A 22,665-nucleotide genomic window follows, 5' to 3' on the forward strand; every position below is an offset into this window, starting at 1 on the left:
CACCCCACCCCCCCCCCCCCCCCCCCCACCTCCCACCCTACAAACCAGACATTTTGCACAACAGCACCCAATTCCTGTTTCTCCTGAAATAGACACAAAACACTGGAGTAACTCAGTGGGTCAGTCAGCACCTCTGGAGAAAAAGAATAGGTGCCGTTTCTGGTCAAGACCGTTCCTCAGACAGAGTCAGGGGAGTGGTCAATTAAACGTATAAAAAGGATCAGAACAAACCAGAGGCGGCACCGGTGACCAAGGAAGGGTGGAGCCCACAATGGTCCATTGTTGGCTGCAGAAGAGGTGATAACGAAGGGATGCGAACAGTGAGACTAGCAGGCCGATGTGGGTGGTATAAGGACGGGGATAGAGGGAATGCAGGGATTACTTGAAATTCGAACCTCCTGCCCATTTGAAGAGAGTCAAGTCAGGTCAAGAGTTTCCAGTAGAATTGCCGTATGTACCCACAGTGGAGTAATGAAATCCATATTTGCAGCAGCTGAACAAGACCAAAAATGTAATACACGCAGATAAATAATATAATCCAAGGAAAAAAAAATCTATAAATTAATAACTAATACTAGTGCATAAAAAAACAAGTCCATAGTGCAACGAAATACACAGTCATAGAACAGCAGAGAAACAGGCCCTATTTACCCGCACTCCTAGATCTCCTCTGCTCTACAAAACTCCAAAGGGCCCTACCATTCACTATGAAGGTCCTGCGCTGGTTTGACTTCCCAAACTGCAACACCTTGCACATTTCTGCTTTAAAAACATTAACCATTCCTCAGCCCACTTGCCCAGATGATCAAGGTCCTGCTGTATGTTTTGATAATCATCGAAGGTCCATAGACGTTCATAATTACAGTGGTGTTCAAGAGCCTGATGTTTGTTGTGAAGTATTAGTTTAGTTTGAGTTCAGAGGTACAGTGTGGATACGGATCCTTTGGCCCACTGAGTCTGTGATGACCCGTGATTCCTGTACACTAGCTGTACCTTACACACTAGGAACAATTAACAATCTTTACCGAAGCCAATTAGCCTACAAATACCTCTGTCTTTTGGAGTATGGGAGGAAACCGGAGCACCCGGGGAAAACCCATGCAGGACACGGGGAGAACGTACAAATTCCGTACAGTCAGTGCCCGTGGTCAGGATCGAACCTGGGCCTCTGGTGCTGTAAGGCAGTAACTCTACCACTGCGCCAAGCTGTTCTTGAACCAGGTGGTTCTCAGGCCCGTGTAACTTCTTCCCAATGGTAGGAGCGCGATGGGGGCGAGGCATAATCAACCAGTCAATGTTTGGATTTAGGCCAATGACCCCAAGTCCATTCAGCAGAATGTAGCAGTCTCCATTCCATACCACATGTTTGCATTTGTGTGCAGGAACCACAGAGCTCTATCAATTGCTGCTTTCTCAGAGAACCATAACTTGATGTAATATGATGAACTAATGCAAATTCACGGCCTAAATATATTGAACTCGCGTAACCTGTTAGAGTATAGCACAATTTGCAGTAAACATGCAATCAGTATTTAACACATTTTAATCTTTCAGTGAAGATTTCATCACCTGATACCAATAAATTGTCAGAGTAACAGTGGTCACGGACAATGGAATGATGATGTTTACAAAAAGCTGGAAAGTGGGAATGTGTGTGGGCCAGATTCACCTACAACAATGGCAAGATGCAGGCAACATGCTCCGCGGAGTTTCCTCCCACACCCCAAGGACGCACAGGTTTGTAGGTGATTTGGCTTCAATGTTGTAAAAGTGCCCTTTGTATGCAAGATAGTGTTAGTGTACGGGGTAATCGCTGGTCGCTGCAGGCTCGGTGCAGGCCGACCCTGTTTCTGCGCTGTATCTCTAAAGTAAAATCGTAGGCAACCTAGTTTCCTGGTGAAAACATGAAGCCATGCAGCCACTGATCACACGCCTGTCATTACTCCGTAGCAGATTCCTACTAAGTTCATTTAAAACTGCAGCCCTGATGTGCGGTGCTGTCTGCCATAGATTAAACAGATGTACACACGTGAATACACTATTATGAACTATTTTAGATATATTTATGTCTGTGGACCTTTTAGTTGGTTTACAAAATAGCAAATTACCGCCAATAAATGTTGATAAAGGAAACACAGTTGAGAAAATACATAAAAGCTAACTGTTTTCCTGGCATGGCCGCGCGTTGGTTTAAGAATCTGTCTTTCTAAAAGTCCTGATCAGCAAACACATTAGTATGCCATTTAAATTCAATCAGAGAATACATTTAAAATTAATAAATCACTCTACTGCCAGGCCAACAGTGCTATTATTTTTCCGTCTAAATGGCAGCAGAATGGAAACTGTCTCAAAAGGCAGGAAAATCTCAATCGCCATTAATTGCGATGAGGGCAGAACTTTGATTAGTTTCAAATGCTTTTCAGCAAGGGCAGTGCTGTGGTTTTAAAAAAGTACAAAGAGAATGTTCAGGGAAATAATGAATGGCGTGAGCTGTCCACACCATAATTTTGAGAATCCCTATGTTGCCTCAAGAATTCTGTGGCTGGTAGAAGGATGCTTCATGGAGATTATGAGGGAGTACAATGGCAGGAGATGGCTTAAACTTACCCATGTTTCAAAATGCAAAAGAATATCTAGGTCGACTGATTTCCCTCAAACCCACCAATTAGTCTTCATGTATCTTTCTGTCCTCAATTCGGCCAAACCCCAGATTTGACTAATAAGTTGAACTTCATTTTCACATCTAATTATTTGGTAGAATTATTGAAATGGGAATGTCTCAGATATATATTTTTACAATTAGAGACAAATGGTTTATTTTCGTTCCATTCAATGTCTTTCATGCGCTTACAGTGCCTTACCTCAGCTTCCTCTGCATGTATAGGATTGCTCAGCTGTGGGTGGTGCAGCATGATGTGGCCTGTGCCAGGGAGTGGGAGGGTACAAATTAACTCCCTGAAGAATTCCCCGCAAGAACATTCCTGGAGCCAGCCAAGCTGTGATGGGGAGGCCGCCGAGCGGAGGCAAGCCGTTCCAAGGAAAGTCAACCTGGGAAGCTGCTGCCTGCGCACTAATGGTCAGTTATACAGCAGCAGGATCAACAAGAGGCACATTATATCCAGACCACAGGATGGACATTTTAAAAACAAATATGCAATGTTTCTATTCAAATTTTTCTTGAATATTGTTAATTCAAAACTTCTTGATATTATTTGCTTGCTTCATTGATTTAAAAAAAACATTTTTTTAAATAAATATGAAATTTTTATTCAGATTTTTCCTGAATGATATTTGTGACAAGCATGTTGCAATGCAGCCGTAAAATTTCTCTGCTAATTCCAAAACAATTTAAATTAAATAGCTTATGCCTCTATTGAATGGTTTAAAATATTTGTTGCTAATGTTAAAGCACACTAAAAAAATCAACACATAACTAGTGTTTTAGTACTCCCTCATATTCATTGTATTTGTTTGACTAAATGTTCTCAGGGTTATTGTGGAAAAAACGTCCCCTATTCATCCTCCTGTCGTTAGATAAAGAGACAGAGTTGTTTCAAGAATAAAGGCATGTATGTACCTTCATGCAATCAAAAATCCTCCAATCAAGTATAGATTATTCTTCCATGTCAGGTTTGATTAGGTTAGCAGAGCCTTGTTAATACAGCACAGCTCATTTTAGGAATGAGTATGGCTCTATCATTCCATCCCAAATGATTTTGACTCTGGTGAATTAATTCCAGGATCCTGGCTCTCGCCCTGAGACAAATTTCATCTGTAGTCTCTCACACTCTCTCCTGCCTCCACTGAGCATCTGACTCAAACTCCTGGCACAAATCACATTCCCAACACTCACATAACTCAAGCAGTCCACAATTCAGTGCCAGATTCTCATCCGCCGCAACTGATATTCTGTTTGTTTTATGCAAGACTTCTAACTCGTTATTTAATGTGTGTGTGTGTGTGTGTGTGTGTGTGTGTGTGTGTGTGTGTGTGTGTGTGTGTGTGTGTGTGTGTGTGTGTGTGTGTGTGTGTGGTGTAACTTTGTGGGCACGTGAGAGTGGGTGCGTGAGAGTGAGTGATCTTAACACAAAAGGAAACAACAAATTAGCAATTTATTTTTCCTAGTTAGTCTGTGCATCATCCTTGTGCAACAGTGAAGCAGAATTACCTTGAGAGCTGCATTTTGACCTGTGTGCTCACCAGCAGAAACAGGCAGAAAATTTGCTATTTTGTAGTTCAGATCCAAACTAGTCAAAGCCCACAGGCCATATTTTCATATTTTAACCCATGAATAATGAATCCTCTTTCACAGCGCTCAACATACAGTGTATAAACTCAAATACAAATTTCAATTCTCCTCTCTGTTAAGACATCACCAACAATTTTATAAGTGAAATAGCACATGTTAATATTTGGAGAGCTTTGTTTAAAAAAAAAAAAAAGATTTTTTAATGTGTGGCTGGCACATTTTAACAAGGAAAAGATGAAAAAGAAACTGCAGTGTTACATACTTGGGAAAAAACGCAAAATGCTGCTAATGCAATTTGCTTCCAGATGGTAATTGTGTTCTTCACGGATATCTTTCCAAACTTGTTTTACAACATTAATGAGTTGAAACAACAAATTGAATTATGGAAAGTTAAATAAAGCAGAAAATTCATTGCAAACAGAATGCGAAAAGAACTAAATTAAAGGAACGATTTGGGAGTGAGGCACAGATCAGAATTAAAGGAAGCATGATGAATGGACAGCTCAAAACCAGCAAAATGTGTCCATCTTTTACAGCAGCACAAACCAAGTTCCTCCTGCGACAGCAACATTCAAAGTCAACCAGCCGAACACAGAGCCAACGGCCACACCTCACCTCCAAAACTTGGGTATTCACAACCATAACCATAAACATAATCATAACCCGTACAATAAGATCACTATTTTCTGCTTCTATTGATATCCCAAAACATGAAGCTGTCTGTTCAATTTCCCTGGCATGCATTAGCAGAGTTTGTTGGTTTTAAATAATACAATCAATGCAAGAATTTAAAAGAAAGTATAAAGATGCCATACAAAGCACTCCAGTGCGAGATCCTTCGGGTTGGTTTTCAATTTATCATAACATTTATTCTGCACAAAGGGATGGGGGAAAATAGGTCCATAGTTCAACTCTTCCTTTAAGTGTGGATCATTTAACACTCTTTACAGTGTCTCGTGCATTGTGTCTTAGTAATTTTCCAATTTTCCTACTCCTGGAATATATACAAGACACTCAATGTGGTCTCACAGAACCAATAGCAAATAATAATATGTTCAGAACCTGTAATTAGTAACGGCAAGCTTCTGCTTTGCAATGACACATCTCCCTATGTACATATAAATAAATCTATTTGATGCTGGTTACCCTGAACTTTTTTTAAAGCTTCGCTGAGCGGGGGAAGGTTAAACTAATTTATTCAAATGGGGACGGCAATACTGCCAAGACAATTGTCTTTATTTTTTGAAACTCTCACATATTACATTATATTTTAAAATATGCATAGTGTGTTTGCCCACAAAATGGATAAGCCAATTAGTCAAGAGCGACCAATTTCCATCCACAACCTGCACCAGAAGAACCACAAGCCAAATGATAAAATGACATTAAAACACAATCAAAGATTTCACATGGAAATAAAAGCTGCGGTTAGTTTCTGAAGTTGTTTATTCACAATTGCATATGTGAAGTGCCGATGCATTTATGAAATAAATATTAAACTATCGAACTAACTGATGATTGTACAGTGAATACAATTCCACAATGTGCACTGTGAAATGCAAACCACTAAATAATCATATCTTGTGTGTTTTTACAAATGGACTCTCTTTAAAGGGTCTCATTTTCTGGTCCAATATTGAACTCCAGCATTTCCCACTAATATATGTTGGTGGAAATACATGAATAAGGTTGCGAATTCATGGTTGAAATGAAAAGGAAAGAAGCAGAGGGCAGCGTTTATATTTTCCCATTTATCTTAAAGCCGAATTTGACTGTGAATTGCAGTGATGGTAATTATCACAGCTACTCACTCTGTGTATTGAGCAGCCCTCATTGACATAAATACACATATTTGCTGTCATGTAAAATATGTAACAATGGCTGTTCACAACATGCAAAACATTAAAAAGTTAGCACAATTGTCTGATGGTCACAAACTTTGTCAGTTCAAACCACTTTACAGGGCAGGGAATTTTTTTTATAATAAGCTTCCAATCTATATTCAACATGAAGCACAATTTGATTGACCAACAACAGGTGTTTATAACCACTTTTCATGGCAACGTCTCCATTGTCCTTAATGTTTATTGAGCCGTGAACATCTTTTAAAGGCTTCCCACTTCCCACATTTGCTTAATTTTCTAGGTTTGGAGCTTCTGCTCAGGGTGAATGAATAAAACGAAGACCAGAAACGTGTCTATTAATTCACACTTATTGTCATGTTTTATATATCATGTATGCATTTACGATTCAAATGGTGGATCACAAAACTTCGACAAAAATCAAATTCTTCACATATTAAAAAACTAAAAGATGAAAGTAATTATTTTGGTCAGCAAAGCAGCTAATTGTTTTTAATCAAATCAAAACAGCAAATGACCATAGTCTCCAGGAGTGGCAATTAGGGATTGGAACACAGTTGAACACTATGCCACGAAAATTTTATCTCATTTTCTCTTAATATTTTCTCTCCAAAAATGGATCAGAGGATCATAACATTAGATCACAATATAAACAATTACTGACAGAAAGGTAATGGTTTAAAACATTTTGGAGATTATTTTCCTTCTCTCAGCGTTTTAACCCCTATGTTTATTCTCTTCAAGTGGGCTGGTTGACAAATAGGGCAAATAGGTTTCTCTCTGTATGTAGGTTCAGATATTCAGTAGTTGTGGGCTAATGTAAGGAACGATTCTCAGACACCAATTAGAGAGATTCATACAGTTGACAAAGAATGTCATTTTCTGAAGCTATATCTTTAAAAGGGAACCCAAGGGAAAGAAACGCATACCTTTGAAAACAAAGGGCCGAGTCTATTTGTGTTCTGTATCATCACATTAGCAAATGTGGTCATTTGCCACTTTGTTTTGATTAAAAACTAAAATTAGCCGCATTGTTGACAGAAATAATGACTTGTTAGACATTTTAAAATGTTTATATTTTCAGTTCTAATTATGTCATCTGCGAGACCTGTTCAAAGCCATAATTATCGCCTGAAACGTGGACAGGCTTCACATCTGCCGTGGAATGAAGCAAGCCTGAACCCGTTCTCCTTTGCACTACCGCACGACTGAATCACGGAGTATCAAAGGAAATGCAAAAGACACAAAACAAAATGCACTGCCAGTTAAGAATCTTCACTATTACCACATTTTTTTATTACAAAGGAAAGGATAGCGTGTTAGTACAATTTATTTCATCATCTTGGCTAACTTGACATCACAGGATTGTTAAATTCACAAGGTTTTACAGACCATCAAATGTTTACAGATTTGGTCTGTTCAAAAAAAATAAAAATTGAAGGCTTTATAATTTAAAATTAAATTACAAAATGGACAGCTATCCAGGCTCCGTGGACACAGGGAGCTTAATAAGTGACACAGATTCATTGTTGATCTGCGCTGAGTTAGCTGTTCTTGGGGCATGTAACAATTGCCCTCAATGCCCTAGATCAGAGAAGACAGTGTCAACCTAGGTACCTGCACCTGGTCTCGATCCACTAACCACAGCTGTATGTGACTATAAGGCAGAACCAGACAGAAACGGTCTCTACCCTGGGGTTAAATAGACTCACTGTCAAGGCTATTGCACAAGTAAATGAAGTGCCAAAGGTAAACAGCGCTCGTGAAATTGACTCCCGTTAAGAATCAGGGCCTTCAGAGAAGAGGAAATAATTTTACAAAAATAAAGAAATGGACTAAACTGTTTTAAATTGTTTTGCGATATTTTATATAACTATAATCAATTTTATTTAACAAATATAAAACTCTGTAAACATTGTACATCTCTTTTTTTTAAAATCTGTAACTGGTATTCTTCAGTAACTAATACAAAGCATTTGAGTATTGAAAAGCAGCGTGGAGAATAGTGACATTATGCGTGACTTGTTATAATGGGTGATCGTTATAATTGGATGTAGTAATCAAAAGGCAGCTCAGCATCGCATCGGGTTGATCTACGCCCGGTATCTTTCAAAAATCCTAAACCAACCTAAGTTGCAGAATGATTTAGGGAAAATGACACTGAAGTTATCAACAAATATGTGCACGACCAAAATAATTTACAATTAAATTGCAATCTCCTGTGCAATACATATTATTAAGGCTAGAAATCATCAGCTTGTGCCAAAGACATGGTCCTTAAAAATCATGCTCGGCTCAAGAAACTTGCAGAATAAATTTGATTATTAAACTTTGTCCTGAGTAATTTGCCTTTCCACTTTTGACCATCAGCTGTTCACAGTTGCTGAAGGGGGGGCTTTATATTTTCTAATGTGCAATTTTACATAAGAGAGCATTTCTGATTAAGAAGATATTTTTTTAAAGTGCCCAGCTTTCTTTTAGATTTTCCTCTCGAGGCATAACACTTTTTTCGACGACACCCACATTCTATTTGAGTCTAGGCAGCTCCACCTTTAACTCAAGGGTATTCAAGGAGAATTTAATCTGTGCACAAAGCTTCAGCTATATGTCGGAAGAACACAAAATTATTTTTCAGAATACTTTGTGCTTTTGGTACTATTTCAGTGTATTTCATGTTACAAATCTCCAAAGGCAGTAAATGAGGTGTTCCATTCATATTATGAACATTTTAAATGTCAAAGACGTACATGTAATGATTTGCTTAAACATTTGTCAGTTGTACATTACTCAGTGGGCAACAAATGTATATTTTAACAAAATGTAATTTATAATTGGAGATTAGGAAACAACATTACAGGAGGATTGCTCGGAAACTAAAAGTCCAAATATCTCCAGGCGAGGCATATTAATAATGAGAACTAAGGTAGAGACTTCAATGTTACAAATAATATTCTCATTGAGTTTAGTTTTTGAAAGAAATTACCGCTGTGTTATCGTGACAGATTAGATATGTTTTGCCTTTACTATAACTGAATATGCAGCGGCAGAAAAAGTGTGTTCACAAAACTATCCTGCTTGCGAGCAAGAAATTCCTGGTGACATGAAGGCATTCACCCAAGGTCAGGTAATGACAAAATTCACCACCACCCACTAGGCTGTGTATTCATTTTACTCTCGTTTTTGTCAGAAGTGACTCGAGCATTTTCTGTAAGCTTCATTCATGAATCTGAAGAAAAAAAAATAATCACAATGGGTAGCTTTACAAAGGGTAATCCTATGTTCAGTACATTTTGAACCCAACTTATTCTACACATCCCACATGAGTGCACTCTGGTATAATTCAAAGTATGTTTAGCAATGAGTGATACTTTGAATATTGAGTACTCAGTTTGGGTGGGACAAAAAAGTGATCCGTCAGTTAATAAGAGTGAACACAAGTTTGAAGTACAAATTAGGCATGCATATCGCAGCATAAGGCACAGAAATCGTTCCCGGAAACATCTGTAATATGGTTTTGCAGTAGTTTTGTTATGTTTAAGAATGTAACAGGCAGACTTATCTTTATTGATAGTACATTGTCCCAATGATTATATTCAAATACATAACTTCAATCCAGTGGTCACACTATCAATGATTTTGAAGTCATATCCCACAGTGAGTAATTAGAAATCCCAATTGTACGTCACTTGTAGCCATCTGCCTCATGCACACTTCAGACAGCACCTAACTAACGACAGGAATGCTATTTTTAAATTCTAACTTCATTCTGAACTGCTTTTGCAACAACTGAAGGATACCTGTTTTCGTTAATAAATAAAATGCAATAGAACTAATTTTCTTTTGCTCTGCTCTACTGATTCGCTTTTGCTTGTTTTCAGTAGATTATTCCTTTTAGAAATGTTTAAGCAAATAAAAGTCGCTTCAAATTAAGTCAATGCAAAAGTCTCAATATTTACATTAATCCGATCAAAGGTAAGCAATGCACTAGATATATATATATATATAAAATTATATAAAAGAGTTAACTTAATCCAAACAACAAACTATTTGCATCAGAGCATCGAATTTTACATGAAACAAGCTTTTAGCCAATCAGCCGAAAAGCTGTGTGTCGGGCACATCCTTACTGCCCCATTATGCTGCTATTATTTTTCACCCACTTAAAAATGTATACAGTTCCCACATTTAGATACACTTCCATAATGAACCTTGACTTTTTGGTGTATGGATCTATCCTCCATTATAGCTCACCAGAATAGATGGGGTGGGATGGAACATACCTCATTGGAGACCCTTTGGCTATCATAATCAGAGTTTTTACTGGACATTATCTTGCACTAAAAGTTATTCCATGTATCATGTATATGTACACTGTGGGTGGCTCGATTGTAATCATGTCTTTCCATTGACTGGTTAGCAGGCAACAAAAGCTTTTCAGTAACAAAAGCTGGTACAGCGACAATAAACTAAACATAGACCAGGCAAGCCAATGTCTTATGGCTCTACTGTAATCTATATATCAGGGTAATAGGTTTTGTGGTTGTCAATGTTCTACTTTCCTTTGGTTGTGTCTCTACGTTCTTTTGAACTGTGAGACTTGTCACTTTTTACTTTTGTTATTTTTTCAACTAGTTGCTTCACTATAATTTTTCATTCCAATTGCCTTGCTTTGGGAAAAAATGTTATCCTGTCTCAAGAAAAGAAAATCCTCTAAGATCTGGTGACAGAAGGCCATCAAATGAAGATGCTGGCTTGATTCAAAGATAGACACAAAATGCTGGAGTAACTCAGTGGGTCAGGTGGCATCACTGGAGAAAAGGAATAGGTGACCTTTCGGGTCGAAACCCTTCTTCAGACTAAGTGTCACAACCCAAACGTTACCTTTCTTTTTCTCCAGAGATGCTGCCTGACCTGCTGAGTTGCTCCAGCATTTTGTGTTTATCTTCCATCTAATGAACGTTTACCTTTTTAAAGAAGTCAGGAATTGGCCAGTTTGCGTCTTGCGATTGTTCTGCCAATCTGTGACTAAGATCCATGTAATGTTTGAAGAAAGGTCGCGACTGGAAGCATCACCCATTCCTTCTCTCCAGAGAAGCTGCCTGTCCCGCTGAATTACTCCAGCTTTTTGTGTCTATCTTCAGCTTAAACCAGCACCTGCAATTCCTTCCAACACTAAGATCCATGTACCTGCCTGAACATCAATCATGCCCAGGGTGCTGATGAGAACTCTGGCTTTAAGAGATACAATGGAAATAGTCTTAGAAGAACCTTGCTTCAATTCTTAGTGAATATGGACTTCAAGTGCAAAGTTCTTCCTGATGCAGCACTATTTTTGAAATAGCCATTAAGATAGATTGGGATTCAATTAATTAAGAAAATGGCATCTTGGCCTGGATTTAAATGTGTCTCTGATTGTGGGGTTGAGCAGCATTGTAGGAACATCCCTTGCATAGGTTTGCCTTACTATTGAGTGGAAAAGCTATTGCCAGCACTGTGGGCCTGAATAAGATTAATTATATTCTTTAAAATCAGCATTTCTCAATTGATGAGGAAAATAATGTTTTGACAAATAAATTTCCCCGCGATAACTATTTCTACTTGTCCAATCATATACTATCAAGGCTAAAAAAATTGACTGAAATACATTATACAATACACAATTTGGGAACAAGAATTATAAATGTATTCACCCGATCTTCCAATTGTTTACAGAATACTTCCTTTAAGATCCAATATCCCCCACTATGCTTCACAGAGAGCCCTACCTAGTCTCTTCCCCCCCCCCCCCCCCATTTATCCTTCCCCAATACTGCATGTCACAGGTTTACGTCCCTCAACATTAGCCAATCTATCCAGCACACACAGGAAAGTACATTTACACAAAGACTTTGTTTCCCTTCTTGACTTGTTACCTTTTGTATCTGAACAAGGGAAATTGCCAACAGACATAGACTGTTGCTTTCAAACCTGGACCCGACTTCCACATCCATGTCACTGATGTGGAAGCAGCTATCTCCTGGGAATCACTCTCCCCAATCTCTTTTCATGAGCTACGTATGCCTCCAGCCTTCCCACTATCCATACGTCCCGAACTTCTTCTGAATTAAGTTCCTGCATCCAAACCAAACCAACTGAAAGTATTGCCGAAAAATTATGGGGGGGGGGGGGGGGTTTCTGCATGGGCATGGGTTTAAACCAGAGGATCCCACTCATACATAATGATCCACACTAGATTTGAGGCAAAATCTTACAGTTTCTGGCCAAATACCATAAACATTTGTATCAACTTGACAACATAGGGGATACGGGGCGTATGAAACAATTACTATTACATATAAAGTTTAGCAAGTTTAATTTCAAGAACCATTCCAAGGAGAATCATCGGGCTTTAATTCAGAATGTAGAATTGAACAGTGCTGTCTAAAGCTTCCATCTGCTTTCCCATTTACTCTCCTTATCACGGGGGCCTTTCGTGCTGCGGTAAAGTTTTTCCTGACACTGCCAATCCTCTGGTACCTCACCCAAGATGCCACCCTACACAATGAATATCGGCATTCACCAATACGATGAGTGTTTGCAATCTGTTTAACAATCAGAGGCGACCAACTGAGCTCAATTCTTCCTTCCACCCACCAGTGCTGTCCAAGTGGGGCCATCGGTGAGTGATCATGAAAGGGCTCGCTGGCAGATACCCCCTCTCCTGGTTCAGAGATAGTGAGGCCAACTGCATCTCCCACAGCCTCACCACTGGCTGAGAACAATTAATTCAGTGCAGACAAAAGATCAAACTGAGCCCTCCCTAATCTCTATGGCTTTGTACCATTTATTCACAAGTCATCAGAGAAACATTACGCATCATTTATGCCACAACTATAAATCTATGCTCCGATTTGCTAACTGGATCCCAATAAAACTAAAAGTGCAAACAGTGCAGCGTTATTTACCCCTGACTTGGGTTGGAATAAAAATGTTCATTTCCTGATGCTAGCTTAAAACCAGCTGCAAATCAAAGTCATTCAAATCACATTCATGTAAACACTCTAAATCAAATAGTCGGTCACTCTGGCCCCCAAGGAAAACCACAGCATAATAGGTCTAACAGTATTAGGTGTTTTATGTCAATGAATACTTTATGTTCTCTACATGTCGTGTGATATGTGGTAGATGATTATGCAATCGGTTGCCTGGGTTCCAACAAGGTTGCAGAACAGTTACTGACAGAAAGATCCCAGCAGAATCGCCAGCAATGCACCCGCAGCACACACCAAATGCAGCTGCGATGGATGATGCATTGACCAATGCAGCATGCAGGAAAATGACCGGCACAACTACAATGCAGATCACCCAAAATTACAATGCAGATCAGCCCTCGATGTAATTGCAAAAACAATTTTGAGCATTCACGTCAGTTCAATTCAAACACTCCATTTGCACATCAAAACACACTCAGCACAATTTGAAATTATCATCAGATTCCGACAAACATTCTAATTTGTAAAAACCAAGTCAAAAATAGTTGATATAACCAGGCTGCTAATATGTATTTTAATAACATTTCTGAAAGATAATGGCTTTGTTTCCCATCTTTCATTCAAGTTTATAATATCCATAGGAGGGAGGGTTTTTCCTGAAATCTGTTTTGTGATACATAAATTCACAAAAGTGGTAATGGCAACAGAGTTTGTGGGGGGAAAGATACGGAATATCAACAAGAATATTATTTTTTTGCAAGTTAATCACCAATTCCAAGATGACTTCAGCAAATCAGCAGCAGTGATAATCAAAACCAAGTGAAAAATATTTATCTCTGCAAAAATATTCTTAAAACATATTGCACCTTCCACATCCCCTGCGTGCCCCCAACTACACTGTACTCAGTTAATTACTATTAATGTACTGTCACAGGTGATTAGTTGGCAAATAATGAAAGCAGCATTCCCATGGAAATGTCATTACAATAGAAAGATATAGAAAGTGTTCAAAATATTAGATGCTCAATGTGTAATCATTGCACAAAGCGTTCTCTTCTGCTTTGTATTTCTCCACACAAACTGGCACTGTGTTCTTACACATGCCCTCTCACCGTCAGAGGGCATGAAGAAAATCAGTGGAATAATGGCAAGAGCTAAATTACTGATAACAAATAAACACAATCACCAAATGCCCAATAAATAAAAAATAAAAAAAAGGAAACCAATAACAAAATGAGAGCTGATTTTGAAATGTCGTATTTGGATATACTTTAAAGTTGTAAAATGCTCATAAACCCGAGGTAATTTTTGATTAACTAATTAATTCAGTTTACCATGCGCAATTCCTTATGAGGAATGTCTGAGCAAACTTTATTTTTGTCTTATATTATTATATATTATTTATTATATTATTATTTATATTATTTATTATATATTAAGATCTTATTTTCTTAATATCCAAACTGATTCAAGCACAGCAAAAACAAAATGTAAACATGCGTTGATCATAAGGTGTACATAGAAATCAGAAATCAAAAAGGTGGGTGCACAGGCTATAATGATACTGCTTACATTTTTTCTCAAGAAAAGTGAGACCACTGTCGTTATTAAAAACAAAATGACTAAAAATCTTATCAACTTATTTTGCCATTTGCTTCTCGTTTGCCTTCGGAGGAGCGTTAGTTATGGAAATAAATTGACCGCTGCCCTCAATTGTTGCAATCACTTTGAGAAGTTGAGAATTTCTCTGAACTACACGCTGACTGTCAGTGCAAAATGATAACCACCACTGATAACCCTAGAATGATAATCTACGTTGAGGGGAAAAAAACTTTCCTCCAACATAATTGTGCTTTTGTGTAAAACAATTTTGCAATTAATTTACTAATATGAATATGTGGGTGGATTGGATTACAAATGATTAAAGTCCGCAGCCCCTTCCCTAGTACATGTCTAAACACTGTGCAGAGTAAACGCGCTAACTGCTGTATCCATGTTATCCCCTAATGTAAACTGTCTGTTACAGTAACCAAAAGAAGTTTACGTTTTGCTACAAAATTTAAAACTGAGCATTTTAATCGCAAACGATGCAAAACTAAACCCACCGTTTCTGTGTGAGTGGATTTACCATTGGAATGATGGAGATTTAAAAGGAAAAGAAATTCAGTTTAATATTCCCAGTCTGGTCAGTTTGTAAATGCGAGTTGAAAGCATGTGTTTTCTTTCCACGTTATATAAAAATAATACGCCGATTAAGTTGCATCGGAAGAAACCAATAGAAAACTCTGCTCATTAAAGCCGCTTTAAATTAGATATATGGGGGTAAGGGGAGGTTGTTGTAAATGAGAGAGAAAATAAAACAGCCGATGCTTTTCTAAACAGACTGAGTGAATAAAGATCAGCGGGAGCTGCAGAGTAAATAAATAGTAAGATTAGAGAAGGCGGGGATCTCAATTCAAAGCCAGCACAATACACAAGCTCCGAAGCTTTAGCAGCCGCAGAGTCCTCGCTCTTTAAAAAAAAAACAGAATTTTCCAAAGAAAATTTCAAATTAGCACTTCGGTGCATCGGCCATCTCGACGGGATACAGCAGAAAGGATTCTAACAGCTTTAACACGCTCGGGATTTACCCTAAAAGCAGTAAAGATTTTAACAGGAAGGAGAATCCATTTCGGTTTTAATCAAGGAGTGTTTCTTTTCTCTTAATACATATTATAAGATATATGACTTCCTTTAAATCAGAACCGGTTCGCGGCATTTGAGGGGATTGCTTCTTGTTTAACAAGACGTCCAATTAGTTAGCGCTTGAAAGTTAATTTCTTTGGAGTTTGAATTAATAATCCGAGGAAGAAATGTCGACTAACAGGCAACCTACCTACAAACCATCGCCCTGTTTGCGTATCTGTGAGCTCACTCACAGCAATTAAATCCCAAGGCGTTCCGCAGCCTCTACTGTCTAATTTCAGACAGTACCTTTCATTTAGAAGCGATATCTGCTTATGCGTTGACTCCCACCATATAGTTTGGCCTCAAGAGTGCATGGTACATTGAAAAGCTTCAAAATCCTGCTTCGGGGACATTAAGAGTTTGCAAGGTTGTATGCCCCAAGTGAGCCTCGGTCCGTTCTTCCAAAGGAAGCAGAATAATTGTAAATGAAAGCCATGATTAAGGGATAAATGCTGATTGTTTCAACAACATAAAGAGACAGCCAGTTGTAATACACTTTCGGAATCTCTCGTTTAATCCTTGAGTTGGATTCAAGAGCCCAGAAGAATTAAGAATGGCGAGTGTCGCGTTTAATGTATTTAGTTTCAGCCAACGAAGTAAAGTCGTCATTTTAAAAAAAAAACTACTCTACCTTAAGAGTGCGGTTGTGCTTGGGTGTTTTCACCGCAATGAGACTCATGCACACTGACCCCGTCCAGTCAGGGCAAAGCTGCCCTCAGAATCAAAGTGTGCGCTTGGAAATGACGCCACGTTTGTTTGTTTCATCGTTCATTTTCAGTCCCAGTCTCTCTCCGCTGTTCAAGGGAGATATCGGCGTACTTTTCTCCGTTTCTGCGGTTGCTCTCTGAAGTATTTCTTGACATTCTTACAGACTCTAAGATTCTCGCTTGAATGGTATCAAGTATTTTCGAGCAATGTTAATAATTCTCTAGGAAATGCCTCGTTGTCTACAATAAATGCAATGCAGCAAGAAGGGACGAGGTGAATTAAGGCTTCAATGACAGGGTTTTAATCTGTAATGACTCGATTTTTTTTTAAATTGAGCAAATGACTTCACTATTGGACGGTTACGTTGCATTCCGCGTTTTTAATTCCCAAACTAGAAACGCCTGGGTTTATATGTGTCTGAACGAGTAATCAGAAGCTCTATCCTTTTAATACGCCACATTAAGACCAAGAAACGGCGTTAGTACCGAAAGCGGTCATTTGTACACGAAATTGGCAACGCGGCTCACGCCACGTTAACAGGCGCGATCTCAGTGTAGAATATTTTATTTTTTCACCGTGATATTTTTGGTTAAGAAAGTGTCAACAAATACAATTCGAAGAAAATCCCGGAAACCCATTTCATTTGAAGGAATCGGGAGATGCGAGGGATATTCGGGACTTAGCAAAACACCTCAATAAATCAGCGACGGATGTGGCGTGAGGAGGGGAGATCTATGCCAGGAGAGGCGATGGTTTCCAATCGCACGGCTACCGAGCACGCAAGGCTACTGGGTGTAGCAAATGAGGACAGGAGAGTATAAACTACCGGAACTGTCCACAGCTTCTTTGAAATATGTTTTCAGATAGATAACATCAATGATTATTTCATATTAAATATATCCCAAATTTTGACGCGTCTCATCAATGTATCCCGACTTTAAAGTATGTTATTGATCGACCTTTATTGTGTTTTTAAGTAAATAACGTTGCGTGGATACGATCTCCGCTTTAAGAGATGTGCATGTCTGTGTACATACCTGCAGCCATTGTCTCTGCGAGCTTTAAATGAAACGTTCGCCATATGTACATATCTCTCTGATAGCACAACAAACACTCTTCACATCTGCATCTCCCCATTACCTGTTTCATCTGATAAAAAGTAATAAATCAACTCGTCTACCGACTTGTCTGACCAATAAATCTGTTTGGCTAATAAAACTATCTAAATATTGATCTACGTTTCTATTGACAGGCAATTTCACAAATAAAATAGGAAACCTTTACAAGCGGACGGTGTCGTTGGCCAATGGGAAACAAAAGTAAAGAGTGTGGCGGAGGGGAGACTCGAAATGGCCGTGCCAGATTAAAGACACGAGAAACCCCGAGGACTCACTCGATCGCGAAAAATCAAACTCTCCATATGGGGGTGGACAAAAGCTGACGGGGAGATTACAGCAAATAAAAGTACAGAATCTGCAATGGGAGACATGGTAACGGCGAAAAAAATGGCATGAATTAAATTTCTTTTGTACGTGTTTATGGAAGAGATAGATGCTCGAGAAGAGAACGAGTGTTGGATTGGAATGTTTAGTTTTATTCTTCCTACAATAACATTTAAAATATTGAAAGCAGAGGTTAAACGTGCAGAATTATTGATTTGGACGAAGCTATGCTCGTGCATCGTGGGCCTTTTCACTATTTCTATTTTGGAAAGCAGTGCATGTAGCATGGTATCAGCATAGTCACACGTTGCTTTGCCAGCCCCAGAAAATACATAGCATTACTATTCCTGCTCCAAATATGCGGGGGGGAAAGCGAGGCAGAAAATGGCAAGCATCCCAAGATCATTTTTTTTAAACATTCTGAAAATCTATCGGTATTTCCTTTTCTGTATCAGGGGCGCATTCTGAACCGGAATTGACCCAAAACAGACAGCTGCAAACGATACGAATTATTTGTCGCCAGACCATTCAATCCCAGCTCAACTTTGTTTCATAGATTCCTATTCTACCCTCTGCCTGACTCCTCGGTCGCATTCCTAAATAAATTACAATTTATAATATCTAATAAACTACGAAATGCTAAAAAAAAAAAAAAAGTGCATACTGCAAAGATCGCATCTAACTTGTGCAGCAAACCGACAAGGTTTTCTTAGATACTACTGGGGATTTTGTATCACTTGGTTGGACTAAAGCAAATCCTATTCAAGAAAGTACGTTGTTTCTGAGTCATGTTGCATATAAACAACATAAAACGGGAAATAATGTGTCTATATTATATATTAATATTAATATAAATATATATAAATATATATATAAATTGTCTGTTTATATAATTAAAATGAATCGGTCGAATTTGATGTTTCATTTTGTTAAAGTATTTACACTAAACGGCTTCATTTTATGTAATTTGATTACTGTCTATCAATACAAAGATCAATTGCTAGTTAAAAGCACGAACAAAAGGATATTTTAAAACTCATATCTCTTAGGGGAAAAAATCGCTTCTTAAATGTACATGACATACAATGGCCAAAAAAAGGCCGGATATTGGGGTTTAATCAGTGGGGTGCGATGGGTCACTTTAGGAAAATGGAGATTGCGCCTGTTTAGATTGGTTTTATTGCCGTCAGATTAATGAAACGTGTTGACTCGGTGCCAAGTGCATGAAGCGAAACGTTAGAACACCCGTATTACTGGCCTCGCGTCTATTCAGAATCCCTGTCGTTATTCTCAAAGACGGTCATGATTTCAATATTCCTCACAACCTTGTCATCTTGCTGGTCAAAATACCCAATGGAAGTCTTGATTCGCATTCGGAATTCTAATCCCCAGATGCGGCCATTCCCCAACATTATCGTCGCCTTTATATAACTCCTATTTAAAATTCTAACCATCAGTAATTTAACAATCCGAAGGTTTATGGACAGAAATGTTGCCTTTCACAAGACTGCTGCAGTGTCTACTCAGCATTAGTCTGGAAGCAAGAAGGAGGAAAAAGATCGAAAAATGACGTGGATATTTTTCTTTATAAATTTCCTTCCACACGCTTCCACAACTCTGCAACTCACCAGGCGCCTGACAGTGGAGCCGATGAGCGGGTAGTGTGGGCCACCTCAATGGTGACCCTTTAACTATTTGCCTCTGTTACACACGGAGAACCCCATCGCATCTTTTACACAGCTAAACCCCACCAAATGTTGCATTTACTGCTCGAACTTGTCAGTATACGGAAAAGTGAGCAGTGACTGAGCGGTCTGTTGAGGGTTTTTTTTGGGGGGGGGGGGGGGGGGGTTAATTCAATGACTATTCTCGGCGGTGACTGAAGTGATTTTTTTCCACCCCCATCAGATATGCTAGCAAGCCCAACCTCAGCCTTGCCATCGTCAACACCTCGAACAGGGCGCTTATGTACACGTGTTTCCCCCCTTTTCTTTAAAAAAAAAGGATGAAACTTGATCCAAACTATATACTTAGAAACCATCGCTGGGAAAAAAAATCTGAAACACCAACATCCAAAACATCTGCTCTGACAAAACCAAGAACTGACAACCTCTATTATGTTACTGCTGTTACTACAGAGGAATGCCGTGAAGCAACATTAGTGAACGACTACGATGGCTTGAATGTGGATTCTACGTCTGAGAAAGTGACTTGGAATGGTGCAGTACACTGTTCGGCTTTGGGAAGTGTATGATTCCACAGCAGTGTACTAAATAAAACCATCTATATCGTTATTATTATATACAGTGTATAATTAGTAATTAATTCCAAGGACACGATAGGCGCTTACACACCAAACCAAACTCTGCATTCTGTCCTATTTCCTCCTTGTGGAGGAGACGGCGGAACACTCTTTTTGCTCCATCGCCTGTGTAGTATTTGTTTAACAGAATACCAGAAACACTTGACCAAGTTTCTGAATGCCGAGTGAACCCATTTTCACCCTCACACTTCGCAAACCATTTTAGAAACCGGATTTTCGAGCATTACACCACACCACTACACACCCGCAGACAGACATATTGCCACTTAAGCTGAATACTGAACGTGACAGCGATCTCTCTCTCTCTCTCACTCTATTTGAACAACTCCATTCAATATCGCCGTGCATTACATCTCTGTAGAATACGTAGAAAGGGTCCGAATCTTTCATTTATTACATTATACTTCATCAGAATACAGATCTCCACTAACATTCTCTGTATTGAAGGTGACTAGAGGGTCTCTATTGGATAGCAGCGTTTCTATACGCCATGGCCGTCCTCAATATACCTTTCTGCAGATTATGTTACATTTTACCAGAATTTTAATTTTAGCACAAACTGTTCAAACCAAGCTTTCCCCCAATAAACAGCTTTTAGCTGTTAATAAAGTAAAATGATGAATACTTTGCAGAACATTGCTGTTGGTAACAGCTCTTACAAAAACCCATGCTTTCGGGTTTAAAAAAAAAATCAGAGCTATTTTCAAAACAAAAAATACGACCTGGCGGTCTAGACTTGCAGACAAAGATATTTACACACATGGGTTCCTGTTGAGACCCACTAACCTGAATGCGTGGCCATGGGGAGGGGAGATGGAAAATATTTCGCAGGTTGGAAATGAGCCGGGTGCGGAGCCGTGCTGTGGCCGGTCGAGGCGATTCTTCCGACGGCTCGGTGAGCCAGGGCGCCCCGCTCCCTGGCCGCTTCCACGCCGAGCGCATGAGAGAGGAGGTGGGGAGGAGGAGCGAATTCCCTGCCGTCCATAACGGACTGAGATCACCCTCAATATACAGATCCACAAAGCCAAGCGAGTCTCCGGAAAGGATTCAAGCGGATCCAAGCTCATCTGGGCGTTCAGTTTTACAGCCAGCCGAATCTTCCATGCTCTGCAACAGAAGAACAACCAGCCATCAATCGTGCATCTGCACGGGGCTTCAAACCCGGGAAAGAGAAAGTTTGCAGGCTCAGTCGTTCCATCGTGCAACCGCCGTACTGCACCAAGTACACTCACATGAAATGAGAACTCACATCCTTCTTGACAATTCAAAACCATTCAATTTCCAAATCCCTTGTAATAATAGCCAAACCCAGGGAGTAGAAAATGCAGGATAATCTTTCTCCAACCAAATTATATTAACAGGGGATGCACAATCGCTCGAGACTGTTTATAAACAAATGTGTAAAATATAGACATAATTATATTTTAATTCATTCCCTTTTATCAATCACATCGATTTACCTCAACATTCGGTAGTCTTAAGAATAAAAGAAAATTAACCAAATATCAGCACTTTACAGAGACTGCATTCAGCGCACGGCTGCCGGGACATAAATTACTCCTGACACTCAGAGGATTAGACAATGAAATGTTTATTAAAGGCGGCCCCTGTTTCTAAGACGAATTGGTTTAGGGGACAGAATTTTTTTTTGTATTTATCTTTAACATTTTGTCCGGTTTATTTATGCAGATTATATGTATGCACCGTTTTCGTGCAATAACGCGGACAGTCTGAAGCAACAATAATTCAAGACTCTGTCGTTCACTTAGATGTTTTTAAATTGGTCTCTTTTTTTAATGTATCCTCTTCATTTTGCAATATCCCCCTTCCCCTACTTTCCCTGTCTGAATTTTCATCTGACATTAATTTCGGGATGATATTTCCAATACAATAACACGCTAAAATCACAGAACAGTGTGAAATAATTTAAATTCACGACAGTTTAACATTGTAAAATAACTGAAAGATTTCCGCTCATCAAGCAAAATTAACCTGAAAAATCGGATATCATGTGCAAAAATGTGCACCGTATGTAAAATACTAACAATATGCGTCCCACAGCAAAAAAAATAACGCATGCTATTCAATAAATTGTAATTTCAAAAATATGCCGCAAAAATGCTGCAAAAATCAACCGACTACAATCTATATTTTAAAGCTAGCTAGAATCGGAATGTATAAAATGCTCGTTTTGTGTAATACGGGCAGTCGGGTTGTCAATTTACATTATAATATGATTACTATTTGCTTCGGTGTGCTCCTTAATCTCCCCAACTGCTGTGTTTTAAAATTAAAATCCAGGCCTTATCTTCACGCCGACAAAACGGCGGTGAAAGCTATCACTCTTTTTTAAAAACTGTTTTTACAACGTTTAGTGTGGGTT

At 38.9% G+C, this 22,665-nt stretch overlaps 1 protein-coding gene across 7 annotated transcripts in view; it reads right to left on the reverse strand.

Moving 5' to 3' along the window:
• The window catches only part of bahcc1 (BAH domain and coiled-coil containing 1), a 275,446-nt gene that overhangs the window by 243,996 nt on the left and 8,785 nt on the right, over nt 1–22,665 (reverse strand). For all 7 annotated transcript variants that reach the window (XM_033044370.1, XM_033044369.1, XM_033044374.1 and 4 more), the window contains exon 2: nt 21,069–21,389. In XM_033044370.1, coding sequence (XP_032900261.1) covers nt 21,069–21,267 — 199 coding nt within the window. In that variant the 5' untranslated portion in view covers nt 21,268–21,389. The remainder of the gene's footprint in view (nt 1–21,068; nt 21,390–22,665) is intronic.

This window comes from Amblyraja radiata, chromosome 26 (genome assembly GCF_010909765.2).
Source record: "Amblyraja radiata isolate CabotCenter1 chromosome 26, sAmbRad1.1.pri, whole genome shotgun sequence".
NCBI classification, from domain to species: domain Eukaryota; kingdom Metazoa; phylum Chordata; class Chondrichthyes; order Rajiformes; family Rajidae; genus Amblyraja; species Amblyraja radiata.